This window comes from Nycticebus coucang, chromosome 22, assembly GCF_027406575.1.
Source record: "Nycticebus coucang isolate mNycCou1 chromosome 22, mNycCou1.pri, whole genome shotgun sequence".
Classification (NCBI taxonomy): Eukaryota; Metazoa; Chordata; class Mammalia; order Primates; family Lorisidae; genus Nycticebus; species Nycticebus coucang.
In genome coordinates, this window is record NC_069801.1 from 32895374 (window position 1) to 32921748 (window position 26375).

At 40.3% G+C, this 26375-nt stretch overlaps 1 protein-coding gene across 9 annotated transcripts in view; it reads left to right on the forward strand.

Annotated features, from left to right (window-relative positions):
* The window catches only part of MACF1 (microtubule actin crosslinking factor 1), a 401452-nt gene that overhangs the window by 212340 nt on the left and 162737 nt on the right, over window positions 1-26375 (forward strand). For all 9 annotated transcript variants that reach the window (XM_053575600.1, XM_053575601.1, XM_053575606.1 and 6 more), the window contains 17 exons: window positions 4289-4455; window positions 5386-5498; window positions 5603-5709; window positions 6250-6369; window positions 6506-6601; window positions 7573-7700; window positions 7876-7969; window positions 8172-8326; window positions 8977-9253; window positions 11463-11591; window positions 12306-12383; window positions 13260-13421; window positions 15110-15214; window positions 15763-15858; window positions 17260-17385; window positions 19840-19992; window positions 21856-22010. In XM_053575600.1, coding sequence (XP_053431575.1) covers window positions 4289-4455; window positions 5386-5498; window positions 5603-5709; window positions 6250-6369; window positions 6506-6601; window positions 7573-7700; window positions 7876-7969; window positions 8172-8326; window positions 8977-9253; window positions 11463-11591; window positions 12306-12383; window positions 13260-13421; window positions 15110-15214; window positions 15763-15858; window positions 17260-17385; window positions 19840-19992; window positions 21856-22010 — 2261 coding nt within the window. The remainder of the gene's footprint in view (window positions 1-4288; window positions 4456-5385; window positions 5499-5602; window positions 5710-6249; window positions 6370-6505; window positions 6602-7572; window positions 7701-7875; window positions 7970-8171; window positions 8327-8976; window positions 9254-11462; window positions 11592-12305; window positions 12384-13259; window positions 13422-15109; window positions 15215-15762; window positions 15859-17259; window positions 17386-19839; window positions 19993-21855; window positions 22011-26375) is intronic.

Sequence of the window (26375 nt, forward strand, 5' to 3'; positions counted from 1 at the left end):
CTAGTTTGGGTTACTTGCTTACCTCTGTTGCAAAATTGATTTCTCTGCATAGTAAATTGTCACCATGACTGAATTACTTGAGCTCTGAAACTAGTTTTTTATTTTGAGATATCAAAAACTTAAACGCAGCTCTTAGAACATAATGGCTGGTCAAAAAATATTAACAGAATAAATGGTGTGTCCTCCATGGAGTTCCTGGGAATGCTTCAGAGAAGGGATTAACGGAGCCTTGGTAAGTGTGAGTTGAAAGAAAATGCAGGTGGAATTTGCATATTTTCTGGCTTGGTATTGAGGCTGTCCTGTCTCTCCAAATGGTTTCCTGTTTAAAATCAGATGAGGGAGAAAGCTCCCTGAAACTGAGGCTGGATTTCTGCATTTGGGAGATTAAGGTAAAAGCTTCCACATAGCCCAAGGGATAGTCCTGTGCACACACATCACATGTGAGTATTAGAAGAGATGGACAAAAGCCAAATATAATTACTGAGATAGTTGTGATGGTAATCTCATTTTTCTCATCCAGTGTACATTCTAGGAAGGGCCCTAATCCAAACAAGGTATTTTTTCCCTTCCCTGAGGGATCCCAACATTTCCCCATCTCAGTACAGCTGTGTTTAAAATCGGAAATAAAGCTGTTCATTGAAGTTTCTGTACAATATACAGAAATACTGTGATTGGCAGATAGAAAATGTCATCAGAGAGATTGACTGCAATTGTAACGGACATACAACAGTATCAGTTAACTAACTGGAATTTCATTTGGGGTAAAGAACCCAATACTCGGATTTTATTATGCTTTTATCACATTCTATCTCTTTTTACTTAAGCAAATCTATTTCCTCTTCTCAGCAGTGTTTTGACTTAATGTGTATGTGAAACAGCTGCAGTGAAGGTACTGGGGTATGGCAGTGCTGCCTGGCATTTACCAGTGTAATAGGCAGCTAGACAGGAAATAGAATTGGTGCTAGGAAGGGGCTGTTTACACTGGGCTCACAGGATGGAGGTTTGGGCACCATAATCCATTATCGGGTCCTGGGCTTTGTAATTCCACAAGTCTCTCTTTTTTTCCTCCTAGTATACTTGGAGTTGATTGAATTTTAAGAAATTGACTCACAATTGACGTGAATTAATTAATATATAAAATGAATTTTGACTTCCAAGTGATTAAGTATTTGAATCAACCACTCAGTCCATTTGTTACTTTCAAATGTCTATATGGGAAGCAAATGATAATATAATCTGAAATTTGTCAGTTGAACAGAGTGTGGTGAATGGGGGATAGATTTGGAGAATGGTCTTATTAGCTGACAGTGTGGCAACCTGATTTCTCTTGTAGAAATATACCTATCAAAGGCAGGAGAACCCTCTTCCCTGGAATCTGCTAGGTCGGGTACTATTTCACCTTCTCAGTTGCGGAGGCCGCAGTCCCTCTTCCCTTTTCTAGACTCCATGCAACCTTTTTGTACTTTTCTGTCCTCACAGTCTCTCTTCAGACATCTTAGTAACATTTATACAGATTTCTTTTATTTACTTAAAGTTCCTGGCCCTGATGTTCCTGACTTTAAAGTATCTTCTGCTGATATTTAATCTCATCTATTATGAGTTTAGTTTGTAAATGTAGTATTCAGACACTTAGAGGTTACTAATTATTGATTGTCCCCTTGTACTAACCACTAAGGAGCCTAGTACTTGCCCAGTGCTGCACCTGAAAGAGATAGGATGTTCTGTTGACATGCCAGTGCCTTCTCTGCTGCTAGAGCCCAGACTAAAAATTGTGCTGCCTATGCTGTTTTATTATTATGGAAAGGAAATACATGTTCCATAGGCAACTTATGCCATCCTTATAATGACCCCATAAGAAAGTTACTCTCCTATGTTAAATATGGGGAAAATAGAGTGCAAGAAGCCTAAGTGGTTTGCTTGGGATCTCATTGCTAATAAATGCCTGCTTTCAAGCGAACATATGTCTTAATTCAAAGGAGTATGGTCATTATTTAAAGTCTGAAAAAATGAAAAGTAGAAAGGAAATAAAATTATTCATAATCCATTCTTGGAGAGACAATCATTGTTAACATTGTCTTAAACCTTTTTGACTTTACACAGTGCTTTGAATTCACTACATTTGCTGTCAAAAAGTAACTTGTTTCTGGATTCTAGCTTTATCTCCAAATGCGTCTATTTGCTTATTTTTAAACCAAATGATTATTAACTAAAGCATTTTTTTTTTTTTTTTTTGAGACAGAGTCTCAAACTGTTGCCCTGGGTAGAATGCCATGGTATCATCATAGCTCATAGCAACCTCCCACTCTTGGGCTCAAAAGATCCTCTTGCCTTGGTTGAGAGGGGTTCTCGCTCTTGCTCAGAGCTGGTCTCAAACTCATGAGCTCAAGCAATCCAACTGCCTCAGCCTCCCAGAGCTCTAGGATTACAGGTGTGAGTCACCGTGCCCAGCCTAATTAAAGCATGTTCTTACCACATGGCCAGCACAACACCGTGTCAGAGTTGGAGGTTATTTCTTCCAAGGCTTCTTAGCTTCTGCTTGAACACATGCAGTGGGGAGGCCCCCACATAGCCCCTCATAGGGACTGCTTTTTTTGTAGATACTTAGTTGTGATTGTTAAGGTATGGTGCTAGCCCCTCAGGAAATCCACAGTCTTGGGGAGATGATTAAATATATGAAACAATTGCCAGTAACGTAAAATGACCTTTAATTAAATGAAGATACAGACTATCTGTGCTGTGAGAATTAGACAAGTAAGAATTAGAGGAAGACCATCATCCATACAAGGAAAAGGAAAGGGAACTCTACCTGTTGAGCGTAGCCCTGAGTTTGGGCTAGTGGCTTTAATGTGTAACCTTGATTATCGCAGCATAATAGATTATCGCATCTATTACCTGAAACGGTGATAGATACTATTCTAACTTTATAGGATTTGAACTCTCGTCTGTGTGGAATCAAAGGCGTGCATTTTTTTTCTTCTCCTGCCCTTCCATCTCTCTAAAGTAGGTCTTGTGCTGTATTTTGGAGGCTTCTTAAAATAGCTTCTCTTCATATAAAAATATACATGATGTAGAAAATTTGGAAAATATAATAATCAGTTATAATGCTGCCACTTGGCAATAACTATGATTGCTAGTTTGGTGTATTTCCCTCCAAAATTTACACTCAAATCCGGCTGTATCACATATAATACACATAGATACATGCATATATTATGATTGTATACTTAAATATATATTTTGTATATCTTTTCTATGAAATCAGGATCATTGTACGTATTATTTTGTTTATATTTTTTAGGTTAAATTTGGTGACCATTTCCCTGTGTGTTTAAAATTTTCTAAAACATACTTTTTTAAGTGATATAAAAAATTGCATTCTGCTGTAGTTGTGCTGTAATTTATAACCAATTAACCATACTAATTAAACACTAACTTTTTGCTGTGTCATTATTATGCTTCAATAAACTTTCTTTTATGAAATTATGTGTACATACGTGTATCTCTGATGATATCCTATTAAGTTATGTGTAGGTTTTAAGAATTTTGACTCAGGCTTGGCACCCGTGGCTCAAGCGGCTAAGGCGCCAGCCACATACACCTGAGCCGGCAGGTTTGAATCCAGCTTGGGCCTGCCAAACATCAATGACGGCTGCAACCAAAAAATAGCTGGGTATTATGTCAGGCACCTGTAGTCCCAGCTACTTGGGAGGCTGAGGCAAGAGAATTGCTTAAGGCCAGGAGTTGGAGGTTGCTGTGAGCTGTGACACCATGGCACTCTACCCAGGGTGACAGCTTGAGACTCTGTCTCCATGGGGGAAAAAAAAAGAGTTTTGACTTAAAGATAATATGCAGAGAAGTTGTGCCATTTACTATCTCTCTAGTGGCAGTATATGAGAATACCCTATTTTAGATATTCTCTCCAATCCTGAGTAGTATCATTAAAAACAAACCTTTCGGGCAGCGCCTGTGGCTCAAGGAGTAGGGCGCCGGTCCCATATGCCGGAGGTGGCGGGTTCAAACCCAGCCCCGGCCAAAAACCACAAAAAAAAAAAAAAAAAAAAAAAAAACAAACCTTTCTAGTTTGATAGTTGAAAAATAAGCTCTGATGGCTTTAGTTTGCATTTCTTTGTTGACTAAAATAGATGAACATATGTTGGAGTTGTCATCTAAACTGCCACTTGCCTGGAATCTTCCTCTCTTTCTAAGAGCCATAATGTATGGAGAAGAGAAGGTTAAAAGGATTTGTCTTATTTGTACTAAATTACTCCCATGTCCTATCTTTTGGCAGATCTCTGACATCTACATTAGTGGGGAATCAGGGGATATGTCAGCCAAGGAGAAACTACTCCTCTGGACCCAGAAGGTGACAGCTGGTTACACAGGAATCAAATGCACCAACTTCTCCTCCTGCTGGAGTGATGGGAAGATGTTCAATGCACTTATTCACCGGTACAGGTAAATGCAGTGGAATGTGGTGCTCTGCTTCTCATCTCTTATTTATAGTTACCATGCTGGCTGTTTTCCCCCTCAACCAAGAATCAAAGCTCTGATTCATTTATTTGTTTGAGAAAGAAATATTTGTTGAACCTGTGCTTTTCTAGGCCCTGGGCACATAGAGCAAAAGTGAACAAAAACAGCAAAAGTTCTTGCTCTTGCGGAGCTTATCCTTGAGTGGGGAGAATAGGCAGTAAACAAATACATTTTGCGGTACCGCAGTAAATGCAATGGAGGGCTAGAGAGTGACAGGGGTTGTGGTAGTTTGGACAGGGTGGTCAGAGGTGAGGTGGCCTATTTGATGAGGACTTTGGAGCAGAGCCGAGAGGGAGTGAGCCATGTGAGCCTTTCAGGTGAGGAAATTGCAAGTTCATGGGGCCTGAACTGGGGGCTTGCTTGGCGAGATTGTGAACAACAGCAGGTGGCTGGAGTGAGGAAGATAGGAACTTTGAAGGACAAAACCCAGAATTATTGAGTTCCTATTGGTCGTAAACATGTAAACATGCCCCAATTCTCTTTTCTTTCTTTCGTTTTCTTTTTTTTTTTTGAGACAGGAGTCTCACTTTGATGCCCTTGGTAAAGTGCTGTGGCCTTATAGCTCACAGCAACCTCAAACTCTTGGGCTTAAGAGATTCTGTTGTGCCCCAATTTTCAGTACTAGTTTATAACATCTTTCTCATGAAATGCAACAAACCTACCGTTTTGTAAGTTTAGAATTAGGGAGCACCAGGCTCCTAGTATATAACTGGAAATGACATTAGTACCCTTCTAAAAGTCCTGCTTTCTAACTCTGTTTTTCAGCTCTGGGAATGTTTAAGAGGTTTTCTTTGTGTAAACTTACGTGCCATGTGTAGACAGTGGCCTTTCATGTGCCTTGGTTGACTTTTACAGACCTGATCTGGTGGATATGGAGAGGGTGCAAATCCAAAGCAACCGAGAGAATCTGGAACAGGCTTTCGAAGTGGCAGAAAGACTGGGGGTCACCCGGTTGCTGGATGCAGAAGGTGAGAGTTACTGAACTTGAGTAAGTTTGTCATGTATTCAGTGTTCCTTCTTCTTGCAGGTTTGTTTGTTCTGACTAAAAGATTTCTTGTCCATTTTCTCTCAGATGTGGATGTGCCATCTCCAGATGAAAAGTCTGTAATCACTTATGTGTCTTCAATTTATGATGCATTTCCTAAAGTCCCTGAGGGTGGAGAAGGGATCAGTGCTATGGTAAAAGACATTTTTCTAAAATACCTTCTCACTTTGCTTTGTTTGGGCGTAATGCATTGATCAGTGTTTCTTAAGTATTCATCTTATACAGAACACACTTAATCTGCATTGTCTTTAGCATACATAGACATTGTCCTTGGTCCCGGGAATGAATCTAGATATTGCTAATTTTGGAGTGTTTAGCACAGACCATTCGGTGATAAATGCTGGCAAAAAAATGTCCCTCTTATCTCCAGCTGAAATTCAAAACGAGGCAGTGTTTTCTCAGCCACTAATATCAGCCTGATTAGGTTTATCATGGATCTTTTCTGAATATTTTTAGTAGCTTGGTTTGTAGCCTTTCTAGATGTCAGGAAATTGAATCCCATTCTGAGAGCCCTCGAGGAACTTTGAAATTGGGACTGTGAGCATTTCACTGAGCAGCTGCCTAGGTGATTAGAAGAAAGGGTTTTACCTGGTTTGGAGTGGCCTGAGCTGCTTTTTCTGTGCTTGTGTTAAATGTTGCTGACCAGGTGTGTGATGTTTACCTTCTGGCAATAGGAAGTGGACTCCAGGTGGCAAGAATATCAAAGCCGGGTGGACTCCCTCATTCCCTGGATCAAACAGCACACCATACTGATGTCAGATAAATCCTTCCCCCAGAACCCTGTTGAACTAAAGGTAAAGTCAGGGATTTAAGTCTTTCTAGGGAGTAAGACTCAGAGCTTATTGCTGCTGCCTTCTGGGTGAGATAGTATGAAAATTTGGGCTCAGTTGTTGCATCCATTCATTTATTCACCAAATATTAATTTTGTAGGCACTTTATAATCAATATATACACTTCAAAGAAACAGAAATTCTGGCCAAGGAGAGAGAAAAAGGACGAATTGAGGAATTATATAAATTATTAGAGGTAAGGCAACTTATTCTTTACTGAGACTTGGGATTTGCTGGTTTGCCCTGACCTGTTTATTGATTAGCCAGATCCCCTGTGTTCTTTTCCCAAACTTTTTTAACAACAATACCCTCAGGATGACAAATACCTATGTATAGCCTTACTTTCAGGTAGGTCTTAACAATTTTGGTCTTAAAGGGGCAATATCAACCCCTGTATTTTTAAAAGGACTTATTGAAAAATGGCATATACAGTATTTATTAAGAAGTCTTGAGTTTTGTGGATGAGCTTTCTTGTTTCTCAGAAACTAAATCTTTCTAGGGTAGAGAGAAAAGAGATTTCCATTTCCATTTTGATTCCTAGAGAATTGAAGTTGCAGAGATAGGCATGTAACTTTGCCAGGTTGGGGATTAGTGAGAGGAGGATTTATACAAAGTGTAGAAGGAAAGGAAGGATTTAGTATAGGTGGTCCCTGCGTCCTAGAGGTAATTTTTCTTTTCCTCTCGCTTTATGATGAGTCACAGCTAAATATTCAGTCATTTTCCATAGGAACAACTGTTGACTGGTTGAGTGAAGGAACAAGAAGGGGGCTGGGCATGATGGCTCATGTCTATAATCCTAGGACTTTAGGAGGCCAAGGAGGGAGAATCACTTGAGGCTGGGAGTTTGAGACCAGCCTGGGCAATTTAGTAAGACCCTATCTCTACAAAGAATAAAAAGAATTAGGCAGGCATGATGGTGCGCACCTACAGTTCCTGGGTACTTAGGAGGCCGAAGCAGGAGGATCACTTGAGCCTGGGAGTTTTATGCTGCAGTAAGCTATGATTATGCCACTGCACTCCAGCCTTTTAAGACCTTGTCTCTTAAAATAAAAAAGAAAGAAGAAAAAAAAGAAAAAGAGATACAACAAATGATGTACAAAGAACAAATGAAAACTGGCCTCAAGGGCATGGCTGTGTTTTTGGACTAAAGAAATATCTCTCTTTCAGGTATGGATTGAATTTGGCCGAATTAAGTTGCCTCAAGGTTACCACCCTAATGATGTGGAAGAAGAGTGGGGAAAGCTAATCATTGAGATGCTGGAGCGAGAGAAATCACTTCGGCCAGCTGTAGAAAGGTGGGTCCAGAGGCTCAGGGTCAGAGGTTCTCAACCTGTGGGTCACGACTCACAGGAACTGTATTGAAGGGCCGAGGCGTTAGGAAGGTTGAGAACCACTGCTCAAGGTGATCTGACATTACTTACTAGGCTGCTTTGGGCTATTCACCTGACTATGGTTTTTACCTTATTTTAGGCTAGAACTGCTGCTGCAGATTGCAAACAAAATCCAGAATGGTGCTTTGAACTGTGAAGAAAAACTAACACTAGCTAAGAATACACTGCAGGCTGTAAGTCTCTGTTTTGTCCCATTTCTTATGTCACATGTTTTCCACATCGTAGCCTCTGCACTAATGGCTGAGGTTAATAGTCAGTTTGAAGAAACCAACTTTGTCACTTCCCTTTTGGTGGAGGTTGGGGCGTTGTTGCAGGTCCCTCGGCTCCTTCCATCCCAGTGAGTGGAAGTCTCACTCTTCTCTTTATTTGTCACAGGATGCTGCTCACCTGGAATCAGGACAACCTGTGCAATGTGAGTCAGATGTCATCATGTATATTCAGGAGTGTGAAGGTCTCATCAGGCAGCTGCAGGTGGATCTTCAGATCCTACGAGATGAGAATTACTACCAACTAGAAGAGCTGGCTTTTAGGTGAGGAACAAGGGCCCCCAAAAGGGATTGCTTACTGTTTAGTCTTATGAATCAAGAGTCAGACCCTGAATCTTATACTTGGATCTTACAGTCAGTGTCTTAATGAGGATATTACAGGTATTTGGGGTAGTAAAGTTTTTGTAGTGGAGGAAAGTTTGCCCTTATTGTAAGCCCTTCCCACTAAGCACCTATAAGGATTCTCCTAATTATTGTGGCAACTTATACCCACGTATTTCAAAGTGACCTGCAGGGGTGTGATTGCATATCAGGTTTAGAAACAATGGTGATCCAATATTGTCATTTTATAGTGGAGGAAATAGACCCACAGAAGTCATGAGGATTGTCTCTAGTCACTTGGCTAGTTTGTACAGAGCTAAGACTGGACTCTATAAATAGGTATTGGTTTGCTTCCCTCCATTTAATACTGTAATTTGGCATTTGCCTCAATAGAAGCAAATGACTCTGTAATAGAAGATGTTAGTAATATCACCTTGCATTCATATGAGTATAACATGTTCTCTTTTTCAAAACACTTTCTTGGTCTTATTTTTACTTGTATCACATTCTTGTCAAATGAATAGGGATGATATTATTTTTAAAAGCATGCTATAGATTTAAGTCCCTTTCTTTTTTCTCTTATTCCATTTCAGGGTCATGCGTTTGCAGGATGAGCTGGTTACCTTGCGTCTAGAGTGTACAAATCTGTACCGGAAGGGTCACTTCACTTCACTTGAATTCGGTCCACCCTCTACTTTAACCACTACTCATCTAAAAGCAGAACCCCTGACTAAGGCAACCCATTCTTCTTCTACCTCTTGGTTCCGAAAGCCCATGACTCAGGCTGAACTTGTGTCTATCTCTTCTTCTGAAGATGAAGGCAATCTCCGATTTGTATATGAACTACTGTCTTGGGTGGAAGAGATGCAGGTGAGTGTATGTCCAAAAGGCGTATGCAGTACACTAATGTTTACTGCATCTAGTAGCTTATCTGAAAGGACCAGGTTGCTCTGTGTCACTTGAACAGAGTCCCTTAATTATTGATGGTTCCTTTAACACAAGCCCAACCCCCTTATCAGAAGGTGATAGATGGGCTTAGACTGAATAGTATACACTCTTGTATTTGAAACCCTTTAGGATCTGTTCCTTTCAGCTAACTGAACTCTGAGTGAGAGTTTGTGGGGAAAATTATAGTCTGTAAATCTGTTACCTTCTCTGAAATTACCTTATGGGCAGATGAGTTTATTCTTCATTTGTTGTTTGTCTTTAATTCTTTTTTCTTTTCTTTTCTTTCTTTCTCTTTTTTTTTTGAGACAGAGTCTCATTTTGTCACCCTGGGTAAAGTGTCGTGGCATCATAGCTCACAGCAGCCTCAACTCTTGGGCTCAAGTGATTCTCTTGCCTCAGCCTCCTGAGTAGCTGGGACTACAGGTGGTCACCATAATGCCCGGCTATTTTTGGTCATAGCTGTTATTGTTGTTTGGCAGGCCTGGGCTGGATTCAAACCTGCCAGCTCAGGTGTATGGGGCTGGTGCCTGACCCACTTGAGCCACTGTATGTGGCTGGCGCCGTAACCACTGTGCTACAAGCGCTGAGGCATGCCCAGCTGTTTTTAAAGATGGGTCTCACTCTCACTCAGACTGCTCTCAAACTTGTGACCTTGGGAGAAGCACCCATCTCCGCCTCCCAGAGTGCTCATGTCTGTGTCAGGGCTGCTGTGTTTCACAATTCCAGGGTGTACATGTATTCTTGGATAATGGTTCAAATTTGACATTGTCCTTATCCTTTTAACCCTTTTGTTTTATATTTAATTCTTCCCATTCCCAGATAATATATTTCCCCATCCCAATAGATAAAAATGTACACATCAAACTATCTGTTTGTTTGTTTTTGAGACAGAGTTTCACTTTCTCACCCTTGGTAGAGTGCCGTGGCATCACAACTCACAGCAACCTCAAACTCTTGGACTTAAGCGATTCTCTTGCCTCAGCCTCCCAAGTAGCTGGGACTACAGGTGCCCACCACAATGCCTGGCTATTTTTTGTTGCAGTTGTCATTGTTTAGCTGGCCTGGGCCAGGTTTGAACCCACCACCCTCGGTGTATGTGGTTGGCGCTGTAATCACTGTGATACAGGTGCCAAGTCAATCAAACTGTTTTAAAATTGTCTGCCATTAATAGAGCTAAATATTTTCAGATTATTTCTTTCTTATATCAGTTTGTGAAATGAAGAGACTCCATGAAGGAAAATGTCTAAACTGTAAAATTAGGCATTGTAAGCCTGTGATCAACAAATTATGCAGTAATGTAGCAGCAAAAGCCTGCCCCTGTTGCTATGGTTGGCAGAGTTTGCTCTCCAGCTCCTAAGGGTGCTTATGGCATATTTTCTTTCTTTCTTTCTTTTTTTTTTTTTTTTTTTGGTAGAGACAGAGTCTCACTGTATCGCCCTCGGGTAGAGTGCCATGGCGTCACACGGCTCACAGCAACCTCTAACTCTTGGGCTTACGCGATTCTCTTGCCTCAGCCTCCCAAGCAGCTGGGACTACAGGCGCCCGCCACAACGCCCGGCTATTTTTTTTTTGTTGTTGTTGCAGTTTGGCCGGGGCTGGGTTTGAACCCGCCACCCTTGGCATATGGGGCCGGCACCCTACTCACTGAGCCACAGGCGCCGCCCTCTTTCTTTTTTTCTTTCTTTCTTTCTTTTTTTTTGAGACAGAGCCTCAAGCTGTCGCCCTGGGTAGAGTGCAGTGGCATCACAGCTCACAGCAAACTCCAACTCCTGGGCTCAAGTGATTGTCCTGCCTCTGCCTCCCAAGTAGCTGGGACTACAGGCACCTGCCACAGTGCCCGGCTATGTTTTTGGTTGCAGCCATCATTGTTGTTTGGCGGGCAGGCCCGGGCTGGATTCAAACCCACCAGCTCAGGTATATGTGGCTCGAGCTTTAGCCGCTTGAGTCACAGGCACTGAGCTGGCATTTTTTCTTTTTAAGAGGCTAGAGATAGATGGAGATAGTTTAGGTGTCCTTTTGCTCCATTTGCTACCCCAAATCCGCTTGTCCAAATGTTGATTCTGACTTGATTCATTTTCTTTTCCTGCTCATTCAGCAATAAATTATTGCATGTGTATTTTTTCTTTTTCAGATGAAACTAGAGCGAGCAGAATGGGGCAATGACCTGCCTAGTGTGGAGTTGCAGCTGGAAACACAGCAGCACATCCACACCAGTGTAGAAGAGCTGGGCTCGAGTGTCAAAGAGGCCAGGTTGTATGAGGTGTGCAGCCTTCAGAGTCCACTTTATGGGAAGGGCAGTGGAGATGGAACGGATAATAGGACAGTAAGCACAATAGACTGTCTGTAAGGAGAAGGGAGCTCTGGAAAAGAAAGATAATAAAGAATGGCACTTTATGACAAATTTTGTTTTCACATGACGTGTCTCTATTAATCTTTGAAATAAACTTGTAAGAAAATTGTTTTTATTAATCTTTTTTTATTAAAAAGAAAAGTGATACTGGAAGCTAAGATTAGAATTAATAAGTAGCAGATGCAGTGTCCAAACTCAGGCTTCTGCCTCTAAAAATTAATGCTGTTTTTACTTCCCCATCTCCCTGCAGTAGAGAGCTGGTATGGAAAAAATTATTCATTTAGTCTCGCCTCTTCCTCACTTATATTCTATCTACACATTTATAATTTTAGCTTTCCTTTTCAAAAAAGCAATTAAATAGTTTGGAAATTATCAGGCTTAGTTTTTGCTTAGAAGCCTCCCAGAATTGCTAGAAACACATGATAGTGAGGGTCTGTTGGTTGTAGTTACCCTGCTGGATTCTTGCCCACTTAGTGCTACACCAAACTGACCTGGAGATTTGTATCTAAGCCTCTGTTTTCTTAGAGCAACCAATCATCTATGTACATAGATGAAACCATAACATATATAACAGTTTATTTACTCTGTTTCTAATGTATTTTTATGTCATTTTTTTCTTATCAGGGAAAGATGTCCTCAAATTTCCATACCAGCTATGTTGAAACACTTGGAAAGCTGGAGACACAGTACTGTAAATTGAAGGTAAGTTTTGACTGGTTCTTCTGTGACTTCTGTTCATGGAGATTCTCATTCTTTTCAGATAACTCTTTTACCTAATTCAGAAAGCTGATTGTTTGGCCCTGTTTTATTTTTCTAATTATTAGGAATTCATTTACTATGCAGTTGTTCATATATATTATAACATTTTCTCAACTTTTTTTTTCTATTTTTCTTTTTTTTATTTTTTGACACGGAGTCTCACTCTCTACCCTGTAGCGCGTTATGGCATTTCTGTTCACAGCAACCTCAAACTCTTGGGCTCAGGAGATCCCTTTGTCTCAGTCCTCAGCTTCCCAAGTAGCTAGGACTGCAGGCACCCACCACAGTGCTTGGCTAGTTTTTCTATTTTCCATAGAGATGGGATCTCACTCTTGCTGAGGTTGGTCTTAAATTCTTGAGCTCAGGAGTGCCTGCCTCAACCTTCCAGAATACTAGGATTACAGTTTTAAGTAAATAGGATCTATCCTAGCTATCATGCTTCACCAAGCTGATGACTGTTTCACTTGGAGACACCAAAGCTAAAAGTTTGAGATTGGTCTGAAAGGACTTCCCTTCTGTTGTTTTTCATTCCTGCCTTTCAAGATTGTTTAGAGTAGAACAGGCATAGGATCATTCTTTATCCAGGGAGCCCCACAAAGAAGGCCTTATGAGTTCTGTCTTCTGTCTAGGATGGACAAGGGTTCTGGAAATCATATATATGAAACTTGTATGAATCTAGAATCTGTGGAGAAGAACCCAGAGATTGAAAAGCAGGACTAAATACATCTCCTGAGTTATTCTTTCCTTGGATGTCAAATGTGCTATCTTCTACAGATAGAAAGGTTGGTGGTCTAACTGTGTAATCCTTGCTTTGCCTAGGAAACGTCTAGCTTCCGGATGAGACATCTTCAGAGTCTGCATAAATTTGTCTTCAGAGCTACAGCTGAGTTGATCTGGTTGAATGAGAAGGAGGAGGAGGAACTAGCATATGACTGGAGTGACAACAATCCCAATATCTCAGCCAAGAGAAATTACTTTTCTGTGAGTGTACTACAGCAGACCTGTCATATTTATTTAATAGCAGTAGATGGAATCAGAGAGGCTAGTCTGCTGAAAGCTTGCTTGGGTGGCTAGAGGACCCTACTCAATGTATCTGTGCATGTGAGGAGTGTACCTGGAGAGAGGAGCAGCAGAGTCCAAGAATGAATTTAGTTAGAATCCATTTAGAAAGGCAGTATCTTGGTTCAGTAGAATAGCCTTGTGCAAGTTGAGTTATTTCATAGCAAATGCAGCTTTGTTTTTAAAATAATAGGCTTTAGGCTTTGGACTGAGACAGATCTAAATTCTAATTCTAATTCTTCCACTAACTAGCTTTGTGACCTTGGGCAAGTCATATAAAATCTCTGGACCTCTGTAAAATATAATAGCAACCCCACTTCAAAGGGTTGTATAAAAGATTGAGTAAGATTTAATAAGCTAATCCTAGCAAAGTGCTTAGTATGGTTTAATGGGCCTGTACTCTTAGCTTCCCACAAATTGCTGAATTCTTCTTTATTTATTTAATAATTTTTTGGTTTCAGTATCTTCACTTGTAAAATAGGAGGGGAAATAATGGCATTTGACAATGGGACAGTGTTTTTTATTTTTTTTTTTCAGTGAAAGATATAGACAAGATTATTTTTTGCTACTTTTAGTATTTCCACATTCAGAGGATTTAAAAGATTTTGTAAGCTCTATGCAGAGAGGGAGGTTTTTTGCCTACACTTTAGATACTTTTTTTTTTTTCAGATTAATATGAGGTTACAAACTATTAGGTTTCATTGTTTGCATTTGTTAGGTAAAGTCCCTGTTGTAGTTGTTCCACTCAGCCAGGAAGTGTGCCAAATACCCTTACACGTGTGCCTATTAGGTGAGAGCACACCACACTTTAGATACTGTAATTCTTTTTGTTATTGTTGTTATTTTTTCCCTTTCATTCATTCTTTCTTTTTTTTTTTTTTAAGATGAGATCTTTCTATGTTGCCCAGGTTGACCTCAAACTCCTGGGCTCAAGCGGTCCTCCTGCCTCAGCCTCCCAAGTAGTCGCAATTATAGGCATACACCACACCTGGCTAGTTACTTTAATTCTGTTCATTTAGGATTCTTAAAATATATAGGCTTTTCCTGATTGGAGAGTGGCATATGATTCTTTCTAAGGCAAGAAGAAAGAATAGACACTGTAATATAATAAACAGCATGTATGAAAACTGAAATTAGACTATGATAGAGATACAGGGTGGACATGAAATTCATGTGCAATTTACTATGTTAAACTATTTTAAATTACACATGAACTTTATGTCCACCCTGATAAAGAAAGTGCTCTGAAAGCATCAAGGAGAAGGGATATATCTGATAGTAAGAATTAGTACCCAGCTTCACAGCAGAGCTGGCATTTAAATTAGGTCTTTTAGAGTCAATGGAGAGTGTTGTAGGCTGAGGAAGTAGTCTGGACAAAACCAGCCCGTCAGTGATTCTCATCTGCTGGCGTGTCATGTACTGGTGTAGGTGCTGACATGAACTGTCTGCCACAGCCAAGTTATCTCTTTTCTCTGTTCCAGTACTCATTCTTATTGGCACCAATCCCATGTTGTACATTCCTTTAAAGTAGGGCAGAGAACACAGCTTTTTTTTTTATTGCTACCCTTCCTAAAAATCACTTATTCCATAGAAGTGAATTCATTTTTCAGGAGTTGATGATGGAACTGGAGGAGAAACAGGATGTGTTTCGGTCTCTACAAGATACAGCAGAAATGCTGTCACTTGAGAACCACCCAGCCAAACAGACTGTGGAGGTATGTGACTTGAGAATGTGTGAAAACCTAATGCTAAGAGGTTATTATTATTTTTAAAGTACTCAAATTAAAGACTTTGTTCTGCTGAAAGACCTGGAGGAATTGTCAGGGATCATTTGTCTTGGGTCTTTTCCCTTTATCCCAGACTGTTCATAAAGACCTCAAAAGCCTACAAACAGTTTTAATAGCCTAAGAAGAAACAATAGAAGAGATATTCCAAACTTTAGGAGGAAAAGTGATCTGGACCATATTTCTTAAAGGATTTGGCCTGATCTTGCCTCTTTTACCCAGAGATGAAAAACAGTGGAGGAATCCAGAGGGATTCATCTATACCTTGGTTTTGTTGGCCAGATCATTTAGGTGCAACTGAGTGTGGAAAAAAAGCTTTTCTATGTAACTCCTTCTCATAAAACCATGTTGGATAAAATGCAAGGCTCTTCTGCTGGCTCTTCAATCTTTAGCAGAGTTCTACTTGGAGGAAAGTATCACACATGGTTATCAGCTCTGTTGACCTCTTGTTCTCCTATCTGTGTGCTTGGTTGTTGCAGGCTTACAGTGCTGCTGTTCAGTCCCAGTTGCAGTGGATGAAGCAACTCTGCTTGTGTGTTGAGCAGCACGTGAAAGAGAATACTGCTTACTTTCAGGTATGGTGTGTGCACGTCTATGTTTGTAAAAGTTACCACATATTACACATATGGTGAAAATAAGGTTAAGAACGTATCTGCATCACTTAGCTTTTATTGTATGACTCCCTCTCCCCCCACCAAAAAAACCTACTTGCTTAAAAGAACAGTCATTGAGTTAGCTCTCGATTGTACTGGTGAGTTTGGGCTGGGCTCAGCTAAGTGGTTTTTCTCATCTTGCCTGCCTTACTCATGGCTACAGGCAGCTGGCAGACAGGTTGGGCATTGGCTGGTACCAAATGGCATAACTCACGTATCTGACAGTTGACTGGAATGATGGGGTCTAAGGCTACGTGTATGTAGTATCTAACAACAGCCTTCTTCACAAAGTGGCTGTGTTCCATAGCAGGAAGAGAAAGCAAGTCCCACTGCACAAGTGCTTTTTTACTTTCTCTTTCTTTCTTTTTCTTTTTTTTTTTTTGAGACATTCTGCCTTGGCTAGAATGCAATGGCATTGTCATAGCCATAGCTCACTACAACCTCCCACCTCCTGGATTCAAGTGATCATCCTGCTACAGCCTCCCAAGTAGCCACAAGTGCTTTTTTATGCTTCCGTAACTTTTATTTTATTTTTTGTAGAGACAGAGTTTCACTTTAACAGCCTTGGTAGAGTGCTGTAGCATCACAGCTCACAGCAACCTCCAGCTCTTGGGCTTAGGCGATTCTCTTGCCTCAGCCTCCTGAGTAGCTGGGACTACAGGCACCCGCCACAACACGCGCCTATTTTTTTGTTGCAGTTTTGCTGGGCCAAGTTCGAACCTGCCACTCTTAGTATATGGGGCCAGCGCCCAGCACACTGAGCCACAGGCGCCACCCGCTTCCCTAACTTTTATTAATGTGCCTTTGGTCAAAACAAGGCATGTGGCCATGCCAGCTTTAAGGAGAGGAGAAATGGACTCCACCTCTGTAAAATATTAGGGCTTTTTTTTTTCTTTTTTCAGTCTGTCGCAACATGAAAGAATATATTGCTTATTTTCAAGTGAGAGTGGGAAGAGGAAATAAGTTGTTATCTCTGTTTTTGCCCTACATTAAATAATCTCCCTGGTTATTTTATGAATTGTACCTCATAGCCCCATGCTGTCATTAACCAGAAGTAAGGAAGAAGGAACAATAATTTCTGAGGACCTGAAGCAGGCTGACTTTTCTATGGGGTTTAGTAGACTTTGTGGTAATCATCACTAGTATTTTATTGGCATGGCTTTTTAAATCCTTCAGTTTATACTGTGCGGCCTTTGTAATGAATTATCGCTAATCCACTAGAGTTTGTACAATTTTGTACAGCTCTGCACAGTAAGATCGGTTTTTTCTTAGTTTACCTCTGGGTATTTGGAGCCATGGCACCCTTTTCTTGTCTTCCCACAGTTCTTCAGTGATGCACGAGACCTGGAGTCATTCTTGAGGAACCTTCAAGACTCCATCAAACGAAAATATTCCTGTGACCACAGTACCAGCTTATCCCGCCTCGAGGACCTGCTCCAGGACTCCATGGTGGGTGTCGGGTCAGTGGGGATGATTACTTCTGAGAAACCGTAAACCATATCCTGCTGCTGCTGTTTATATCCTTGAAAGCTCCAGGGCAATGGGTCATTGTTATAATAAAGTTTGGCTCACATTCAAGTAGAGTTTAATCAGTTTTATACTGTTCCTTTCCTTTTTTCTTTTCTTTTCTTAAAGAAGTTGCTGTAAGATTTCTTCAGGTATGTTATGGAAGTAAAGGCCTAGTCATCTCCCCCGACCACTTAGTGCTCACCATACTTTCTTAGCATTGTTCCTATTTTAATGCAATAGCTAGAGCCAAGAACAGGTATAGAGCATGAAAAATAGGGTTGAAGGGGATTAGCTGATTTCAAATTCTTTTTTACTCTCTTATACCAAAAATAATTAAAACAAAAAAATGCAATAGAACTGAGCCAAACTCTTCCTCCTTGATAATTTTCTTTTGGTAATGATAAAATATTAGAAAACTGATTTCAATTAAGGCCAACATTAAAATCTTATTTAGATATAATGCAGTATTTGTCAAGTTTATTTATGCAGTAACATAAACTTTTGAAAAATAGTTTTGCATTCAGTACTTAATCCAAATCAATTTTACATTCATTTTCTCCAGTGAATTATTATTCCTTATGGAGAGCTAGAAATAAAATTAGCAGCAGGGCTGCTTACATTTATTGAATTTGTATTCCAGAGTTGGCAAGACAGGGCTACTTCTCAAGATAAAAGTGTATATGCGGTAGGGAGATTATTAATACTTTTCCTGTGTGAGAAGCTAGAGGAGTGTCACATTTCAATAGAAAATTCTAAATGAGAGAACCAGAATAACCCAAAACTGTTTGTTTGTTTGTTTGTTTATTGGTGGGTGAGATTTAGGCATTTGTGCACATTAGTTGATATTTTTTTCACACCTTTCAGGTATTGTAAACCTATGTATGAACAGGTTTACATTCACATAGGCAAATAGTCTATTAATTTAATTGATTTGGAATGAAGCATAAAAACCTGATTTTTTTAGATGTTGTCTCTAAAATGTCTCTCTTGGAGGTACTACAAGTATGAAGGAGGAATATAATCCTTGGCTATTATCTCCTCCCTCCCACAGAGTACCTTCTGTCATAGGGTAACTCCTCTGCAATTGTCACATCTTCTCTTCTCGAGGGTCGCTGCTCTGTTCCCTCCTCTCCAGGTCAGGGGCATCGGGTTGGCGGCGTCATCGGGGCATGGAGTCACCTGGGTCTGCTCCTCAGCTTGTCCTCAGCTTGTCCTCAGCTTGTCCGTCAGGTTCGGGAGCATCTGTCCTGGCTTCTGGTTCTTTTCAGAACTTTTACCACGCTGAGCACTTTGTCTCTGGAATTTGAGATGTTTGGCTATGGGTTAGACAGAAATTGACATCTTTGTTTCAAGGAAACTGAAATGGGTAGACCAGCTCTAAAGTATGGAAGTGTGGCTGTCTCCCTGATATATTCCATTCCTCTTTCTTAACTAATAAGTTAAAGTTGTATTTCTTCCAATCATGCTCCCGGGGACAGGCACAGGTAGTTTGTTTAAGCATTTCTTTTCCTTGACATGCATATTCTTAATTCTTTAATGGCATTTCCTTACATTATTAATTCTTTACTCTCATCACATCTACATCTATCCTAAAAAAGCCCTCTTCTGGGTACTTTTATACCTCAAAACGGGCTTAAAACATCCTGGTTGACAGATAAACATTATCTTTGACTCATTAATGGAATTGGTAGCAGATTACTACCAAGTTTGTTGTCAAAATTAGTTCTTAAGTTTATTGGATTTTCAGAGATTTGAGAGTTTCAATTTTGTATGATACTTCTTTCAAACCAATTTCAAAGGCAAACCCTAAATCATTTATCCTGATGCCTTTACCAGCAGTATTGTTGATTGAAGAGCTAAGATCTTTCTCTGGAAGCTTAATTTAGGAAAGTAAACTATATGAAATGGAGCTTGGAAAATATAATTATTTAAAAATGTTTAAATAACTATAACCCAAGCCTCCCCTAAGCAGAAAGGGAAGAACTGGTTTCTACCAGTGAGAAATTGAATGATGATGATAATAATAATATGGTTGTTATTATTATTGTCTTTTACTTTCATGTTCTCTGAACCATATTAGGGGAATTCCTTTGTTAGCTATATAGCTGTATTTGGCAGCTTGAAGTTTGTTTTTATTTTGTTTTTTTGCATGTGGCTTTATGGTTCATTGAAAAGGACATAGGGAGAGAGCTGCAAATTCTGAGTACCAAAGCATTTAGTAGAAGACAGAAACGTTCTCTCTTTTTTTCTTTGTCCTTATTAAGATGGCTCCACCAATGATCCCTACTTAAAAATGACGTTCTCTGAGGGAGTGGAGCCCTCAGCTTTCTTTGGTGACTTAGCCACCCTGAACAGCAATATTAATGTCTTTTTATTTTTCTTCTCATTTTATAGGATGAAAAGGAGCAACTTATACAGTCCAAGAGTTCCGTTGCCAGTCTTGTTGGGCGATCAAAAACCATTGTTCAGCTAAAACCCCGCAATCCAGACCAGGCACTAAAGAGCACCATTTCTGTTAAGGCCATCTGTGACTATCGGCAGATTGAGGTAAGGTGAAAAGGGTGTCTCCAGGCTCCGGAGGGAAGAGACAGAGAAGGGAAGCCTTTTAGCTACGGTTGTGATAATAAGGAAAGGTCAAATTATAGAGTTCGGTTTTTGTTTTATTTTTCTGAGACAGAGTTTTAGAATTTTGTTGCCCTGGGTAGAGTTCTATGGCATCATCATAGTTCATAGCAACCTCAAACTCTTGGGCTCAAAGATCCTCTTGCTTTAGCCTCCCAAGTAGCTAGAACAACAGGCACCCACCATAATGCCCAGCTAGTTTTTCTGTTTTTAGGAGAGGAGTCTCACTCTTGTTCAGGTTGGTCTCAAACCCCTGAGCTTAAGCAATCCACCTGTCTTAGCCTCCCAGATTGCTTGGATTACAGGCGTGAGCCACCACATCTGGCTAAATTACTGAGTTTTTAAAATTAGAATTTAAACATGCTCAGATCTCTTCTTTCATTTGAAAAAAAAAAAAAGAAAGCTTCAACTTTACAATCTTGACCTGCTTTCTGCCTCAGTGATTGGCTTTGTCATTTACTCAGTTGCCTAAGTTCTGAAAGAGATGGTACTTTATAGCAGGTAGGAGATATACCTCCCCACCCCCCTTACTCTCCGCACTGGTAGGACCTCTTAAGTTAATACTCATTTTTAAATATCCCCTTTAAATGTACTACTTTCTGTCTCTGCTGCTACTATCCTAAGTTAGATCATGTATTTCTTACACTTGGATTATTGTATCAGCCTCCCTAGTAATACATTTAGTACTTTAGTAAAGTAATAACATTTTGTACTTTACCACCAGCATGATCTTTTTTTTTGTAGAGATAGAGTCTTACTTTATCACCCTCAGTAGAGAGCTGTGGCGTCTCAGCTCACAGCAACCTTCAATTCCAGGGCTTGGGCGATTCTCTTGCCTCAGCCTCCCGAGTAGCTGGGACTACAGGCACCTGCCACAATGCCCAGCTAATTTTTTGTTGCGGTTTGGCCGGGGCTGGGTTTGAACCCACCACCCCCGGTATATGGGGCCGGCACGCTACCCACTGAGCCACAAGCACCATTCCAGCATGATCTTTTTAAAGACAACAACGCTCCCCAGCTTAAGTCATACAACAGTGTTTCATTGCTCTCAGCAGAAAGTCTAAACTCCTTAATATACCTTTAAAGTCTTGAATAATCTGTCTTTATCTCTGTAGCCAAGACTGGGTCATTTCCTTTCCTTGGCCTCCTACTAAATTGCATTTGTCACATAGTATTATAACTATATACCGCACAAGACTATGCGGAATATGGGTCATATTTGTCTATTTACCATTCTACCATTTTAGTGCCCTAGCATATAATAGGCACACAAGAAATACTCATTAGAATGGATGAATGAAAGAATGGGACTGCATTTTTCTGTTTCTCAGTATTTCTGTGTATAAAATAAAGTTAATACAGGTAACATTGATCACTTTTCTTTCAAGACAAAGACTTGATAATTCTAAAATACTTAAATATTTTTCAGAAGTTTTTATGGGATAATAGGACAGGAGGAGGAGGAATCATTACAAAAGCAATATTTTGATTATGTCCTATTTTTATTCTAGTAGTTTTGGTGCAGAGATTACTGTTGAGGATCTTATAGTCTCCTTATAACTTTTGTATACTCCATGTAACTTTCTTTTTTTAATTTATTTGCTGTCATAATTTTTCCTGTGTTGTGAATTTATACCCATTATCCTCTGTCAAAATCAGGAGCCCCCGCTAAGTGATAGCAGATCTAAAGCAGATATTTTTCTTAAGGATTTCATGGCCTTGGGATCAGGCACCAGTAATGAGTTATTGATTTATCCATTAGCAATAATTATGAATTTATCTCTTCAGATCACTATTTGCAAGAATGATGAGTGTGTGCTAGAGGATAATTCCCAGCGGACCAAGTGGAAAGTGATTAGCCCCACAGGGAATGAGGCAATGGTGCCATCGGTCTGCTTCCTCATCCCCCCACCCAATAAGGATGCCACCGAGATGGCCAGCAGGTAACTTTGCTTGAATGCCACCAGCACTGCCACCTCTGCTGTGAAATGCAGGAGGGTCAAATCTGCATTTGCGATCTCCTTCAACAAAGCAACCGAGTTGTCAGTTTCTTTTGGGAAAGACCTCCCATTAGGGATGTCAAATCTCATACTGCCAGCCACATAGTAGATCTTCAATAAATATTTTTGTTCAGTTGAAATATATTCAGTAATATTTTATTTTTAAGAAATTCTCGGGCGGTGCCTGTGGCTCAGTCGGTAAGGCGCCGGCCCCATATACCGAGGGTGGCGGGTTCAAACCCGGCCCCGTCCAAACTGCAACCAAAAAATAGCCGGGTGCTGTGGCGGGCGCCTGTAGTCCCAGCCACTCGGGAGGCTGAGGCAAGAGAATTGCTTAAGCCCAGGAGTTTGAGGTTGCTGTGAGCTGTGTGAGGCCACGGCACTCTACCGAGGGCCATAAAGTGAGAAAAAAAAAGAAATTCTCACTTATAAATAGTTTACTCTCAGGAGATTGATTTTTGTAATGACAGCTAATTTTTTTTATTAAAGTAATGTATGTACATATTTTAGAAAGTTGGGTTATACTATAAAGTTTACTGTAATAAAAACTAGCAGTCACCTTTCCCTCTCCCACTCCAAAATTCTATGTCTCAGAGTCAACTATTTCAGCTCTTTTAGCAGATTTTGTTAGGTTTTAACTCCAAATTTCCAAACGTAATTTTTTTCCTGCTATTTCTTAATCTTTTTCAACTTTGGAAATTATCTTATTAATTTCTTGCTCTATGAAATTAACATTTAGCTTTCTGCATATACACATACACATACTTTTTCTTTACTCATCTTCCAAATGTAGTTATGTCAAAATTTTTGTTTAAATTGATAGTTTTTTTGTTTGATTAGTGTATTAAATTATTTAAAGCTAAGCCACATCGTACTCTAAGGGATCATCCCCCTCTGCCACTTTCTTTCCTTGTACTCAGCTGCAGTCACTCTGGTCTTTTTCCCATTCTCATGCATGGCAAGCATGTTCTTTTTTTTTTTTTTTTTTTTTGAGTCAGAGTCTCACTATGTTGCTCTTGGTAGAGTGCTATGAAGTCAGAGCTCGCAACAACCTGAAACTCTTAGGCTCAAGCAATCCTCTTGCCTCAGCCTCCTGAGTAGCTGGGACTACAGGCGCCCACCACAACGCCCAGTTAGTTTTCTATTTTTAGTAGAGATGGGGGTCTCACTCTTCCTCAGGCTGGTCTCAAACTCCTGAGCTCAAGCAATCCACCCACCTTGGCCTCCCAGAGTGCTAGGATTACAGGCATGAGGTACTGTGGCCAGTCAACTTCATCTTCACCCTGGGATTTCCTTCACCTTCCTTCTCTGTTGGACCCACTGATTCCTAGATTCTAACTCTTACTTATTAGTTTATTCCCTGGTTTGGTAGATCACACTCTTCCAATGTGCGGCAGTACCTTACTGAAAAAAACCTACATGAGAGGTAAATTTTTTGAGACCTCTCATATCTGAAACTGTCTTTCTTCTCCATTCATATAATTGGCCAGATACATAATTAATTATTTTTTTTTTTCCTTTTTGAAGATAGAGTCTCACTCTCTTGCCCTGGGTAAAGGGCTGCGGTATCATAGCTCACAGCAACCTCAGTTTCTTGGACTCAGGTGATCCTCTTGGTTCAGCCTCCTCAGTAGCTGGGAATATAGTCCCGTACCACAACATTCAGCTAATTTTTCTATATTTTTTTTTGTAGAGACAGAGTCTCACTTTATGGCCCTGGGTAGAGTGCCGTGGCATCACACAGCTCACAGCAACCTCCAACCTCCAACTCCTGGGCTTAAGCGATTCTCTTGCCTCAGCTTCCCGAGTAGCTGGGACTACAGGCGCCCGCCACAACGCCCAGCTATAATTTTTCTATTTTTTTTTTTTTTTTTTTGTAGAGACAGAGTCTCACTTTATGGCCCTCGGTAGAGTGCCGTGGCATCACACAGCTCACAGCAACCTCCAACCTCCAACTCCTGGGCTTAAGCGATTCTCTTGCCTCAGCTTCCCGAGTAGCTGGGACTACAGGCGCCCGCCACAACGCCCAGCTATAATTTTTCTATTTTTTTTTTTTTTTGTAGAGACAGAGTCTCACTTTATGGCCCTCGGTAGAGTGCCGTGGCATCACACAGCTCACAGCAACCTCCAACTCCTGGGCTTAAGCAATTCTCTTGCCTCAGCCTCCCAAGTAGCTGGGACTACAGGCGCCCGCCACAACGCCCGGCTATTTTTTTTTTTTTTTTTTTTTTGGTTGCAGTTTGGCCGGGGCTGGGCTTGAACCCGCCACCCTGGGTATATGGGGCCGGCGCCCTACCGACTGAGCCACAGGCGCCGCCCTAATTTTTCTGTTTTTAATAGAGACTGGATCTCGCTCTTGCTCAGGCTGGTGTTGAACTTCTGAGCTTAAGGGATCATCCTGCCTTGGCCTCCCATTGTGCTAGAATTACTGGCATGAGCCACTGTGCCTGGCCCAGAGCCATTCTTTTGGAAATTATTTTTATTCTGAACCTTGAAATCATTGTGCTATTGTGCAAGGATGTCTAACCTTTTTTTTTTCCTCTGCCGCACATTGGAAGAATAAGAGTTGTCTTGGGCCCCACATTAAATACATAAACACTAATGAAGGGTGGTTAGCAAAAAAAAAAAAAAGTTTGTGCATACTTTAAGTAATATCTGACACACAGGTAAGCATAAAAAAACCTTAGCAAATTAGCATGAGGCTGTAGGTTGGGCACCCATTCTCTATAACTTTTTTAGCTTCAGAGTTTCTTGTTGAAATTTACAGTGTCATTTTCATTCTCTCTCCATTTTTTAAATTTTTTAGGCTTACATAACAATAAAATTCACCTATTGTAGTGATTAGTACTTTTGGTTTAGACAAAGATACAGACTTGTTTATCTTCCATAACTGTTATGATGTAGAACAGTTTGCTATTTATGAAATCTTTATTTCCCTTGAAGCTTTGAAACTCTTCCCTTTGTCTCTAATCTTTGAAAGGAAGCTATACCTAGGATGAATCTTTTTGTATGCATTTTGCTAATGAATCCAAACTGGAACTCATTTTTTAGATCTGGGAAAGATTTTCTTAGATTATTTTGTTCTCTGGGTTTTTTCTGTTCTTTTTAAGAACTCCTATTTTTCAAGTATTGGACCCCCTGAACTCATTTTCTTTCTTTCTTTCTTTCTTTCTATTTTATTATTATTTTTTTTGTAGAGACAGAGTCTCACTTTACCACCCTCAGTAGAGTGCCATGACATCACAGGACTCAGCAACCTCCAGCTCTTGGGCTTAGGCGATTCTCCTGCCTCAGGCTCCTGAGTAGCTGGGACTATAGGCACCCACCACAACGCCCGGCTATTTTTTTTGTTGCAGTTTGGCCAGGGCTGGGTTTGAACCCTGCGCCCTACTCACTGAGCCACAGGCGCCACCCACCTGAACTCATTTTCTAAGGATCTGTTATTTTCTATTTTGATTTCTTTGTATTTTCATTTTTCTTCTGAGATTTCAACTTTACTAAAAATTTTAGTGGCATTTTTTGAAGAAAAGAAAGATAAATTAATGGATTTGATATCTCATATATACTGATGTCATGGCTTCTAGTTTTCCTTTTCTTTATATCACATTTTCTTCTCAAATTGAAGAAATTCAAAGTAACTTGATGTGTTTGTGTGTCTATAAGACTTCTAGAAGTTGAGCTTCTATTAGGCATGAAATGCTTAAGAAAATATCTTCTCAATCCCTTCATACTACAGTTTTCCTTTTATATACCAGATGAACTTTTTCAGTTGCAATTAACTTTTAAACATTTTAGCATTTTACTTTTTTTTTTTTGAGACAGAGCCTCAAGCTGTCGCCCTGGGTAGAGTGCCGTGGCATCATAGCTCATAGCAACCTCTAACTCCTGGGCTCAAGCGAGTCTCCTGTCTCCACCTCCCAAGTAGCTGAGACTACAGGTGCCCGCCACAGCGCCCGGCTATTTTTTGGTTGTAGCCGTCATTGTTGTTTGGCGGGCCCAGGCTGGATTCGAATCCGCCAGCTCAGGTGTATGTGGCTGGCGCCTTAGCCGCTTGAGCCACAGGCACCCAGCCTAGCATTTTACTTTTTAAGCATCAATATCATCATTTTCAGCAATTCCAAATGGAGTTATTTTATTTATACTTTGCTGTTATTGCTCTGCCTCGTTATTTATTCTCTTTAGCATCTCATAATCACATTTTATTCAGGTTATATTTATGAGGTTGCTAAATATGTGCTAATATACATAAGACTGTAGGAAATCCAAATTGAAGACCTCAATTTAGTTCCAACTATTCTTGAGTTACTG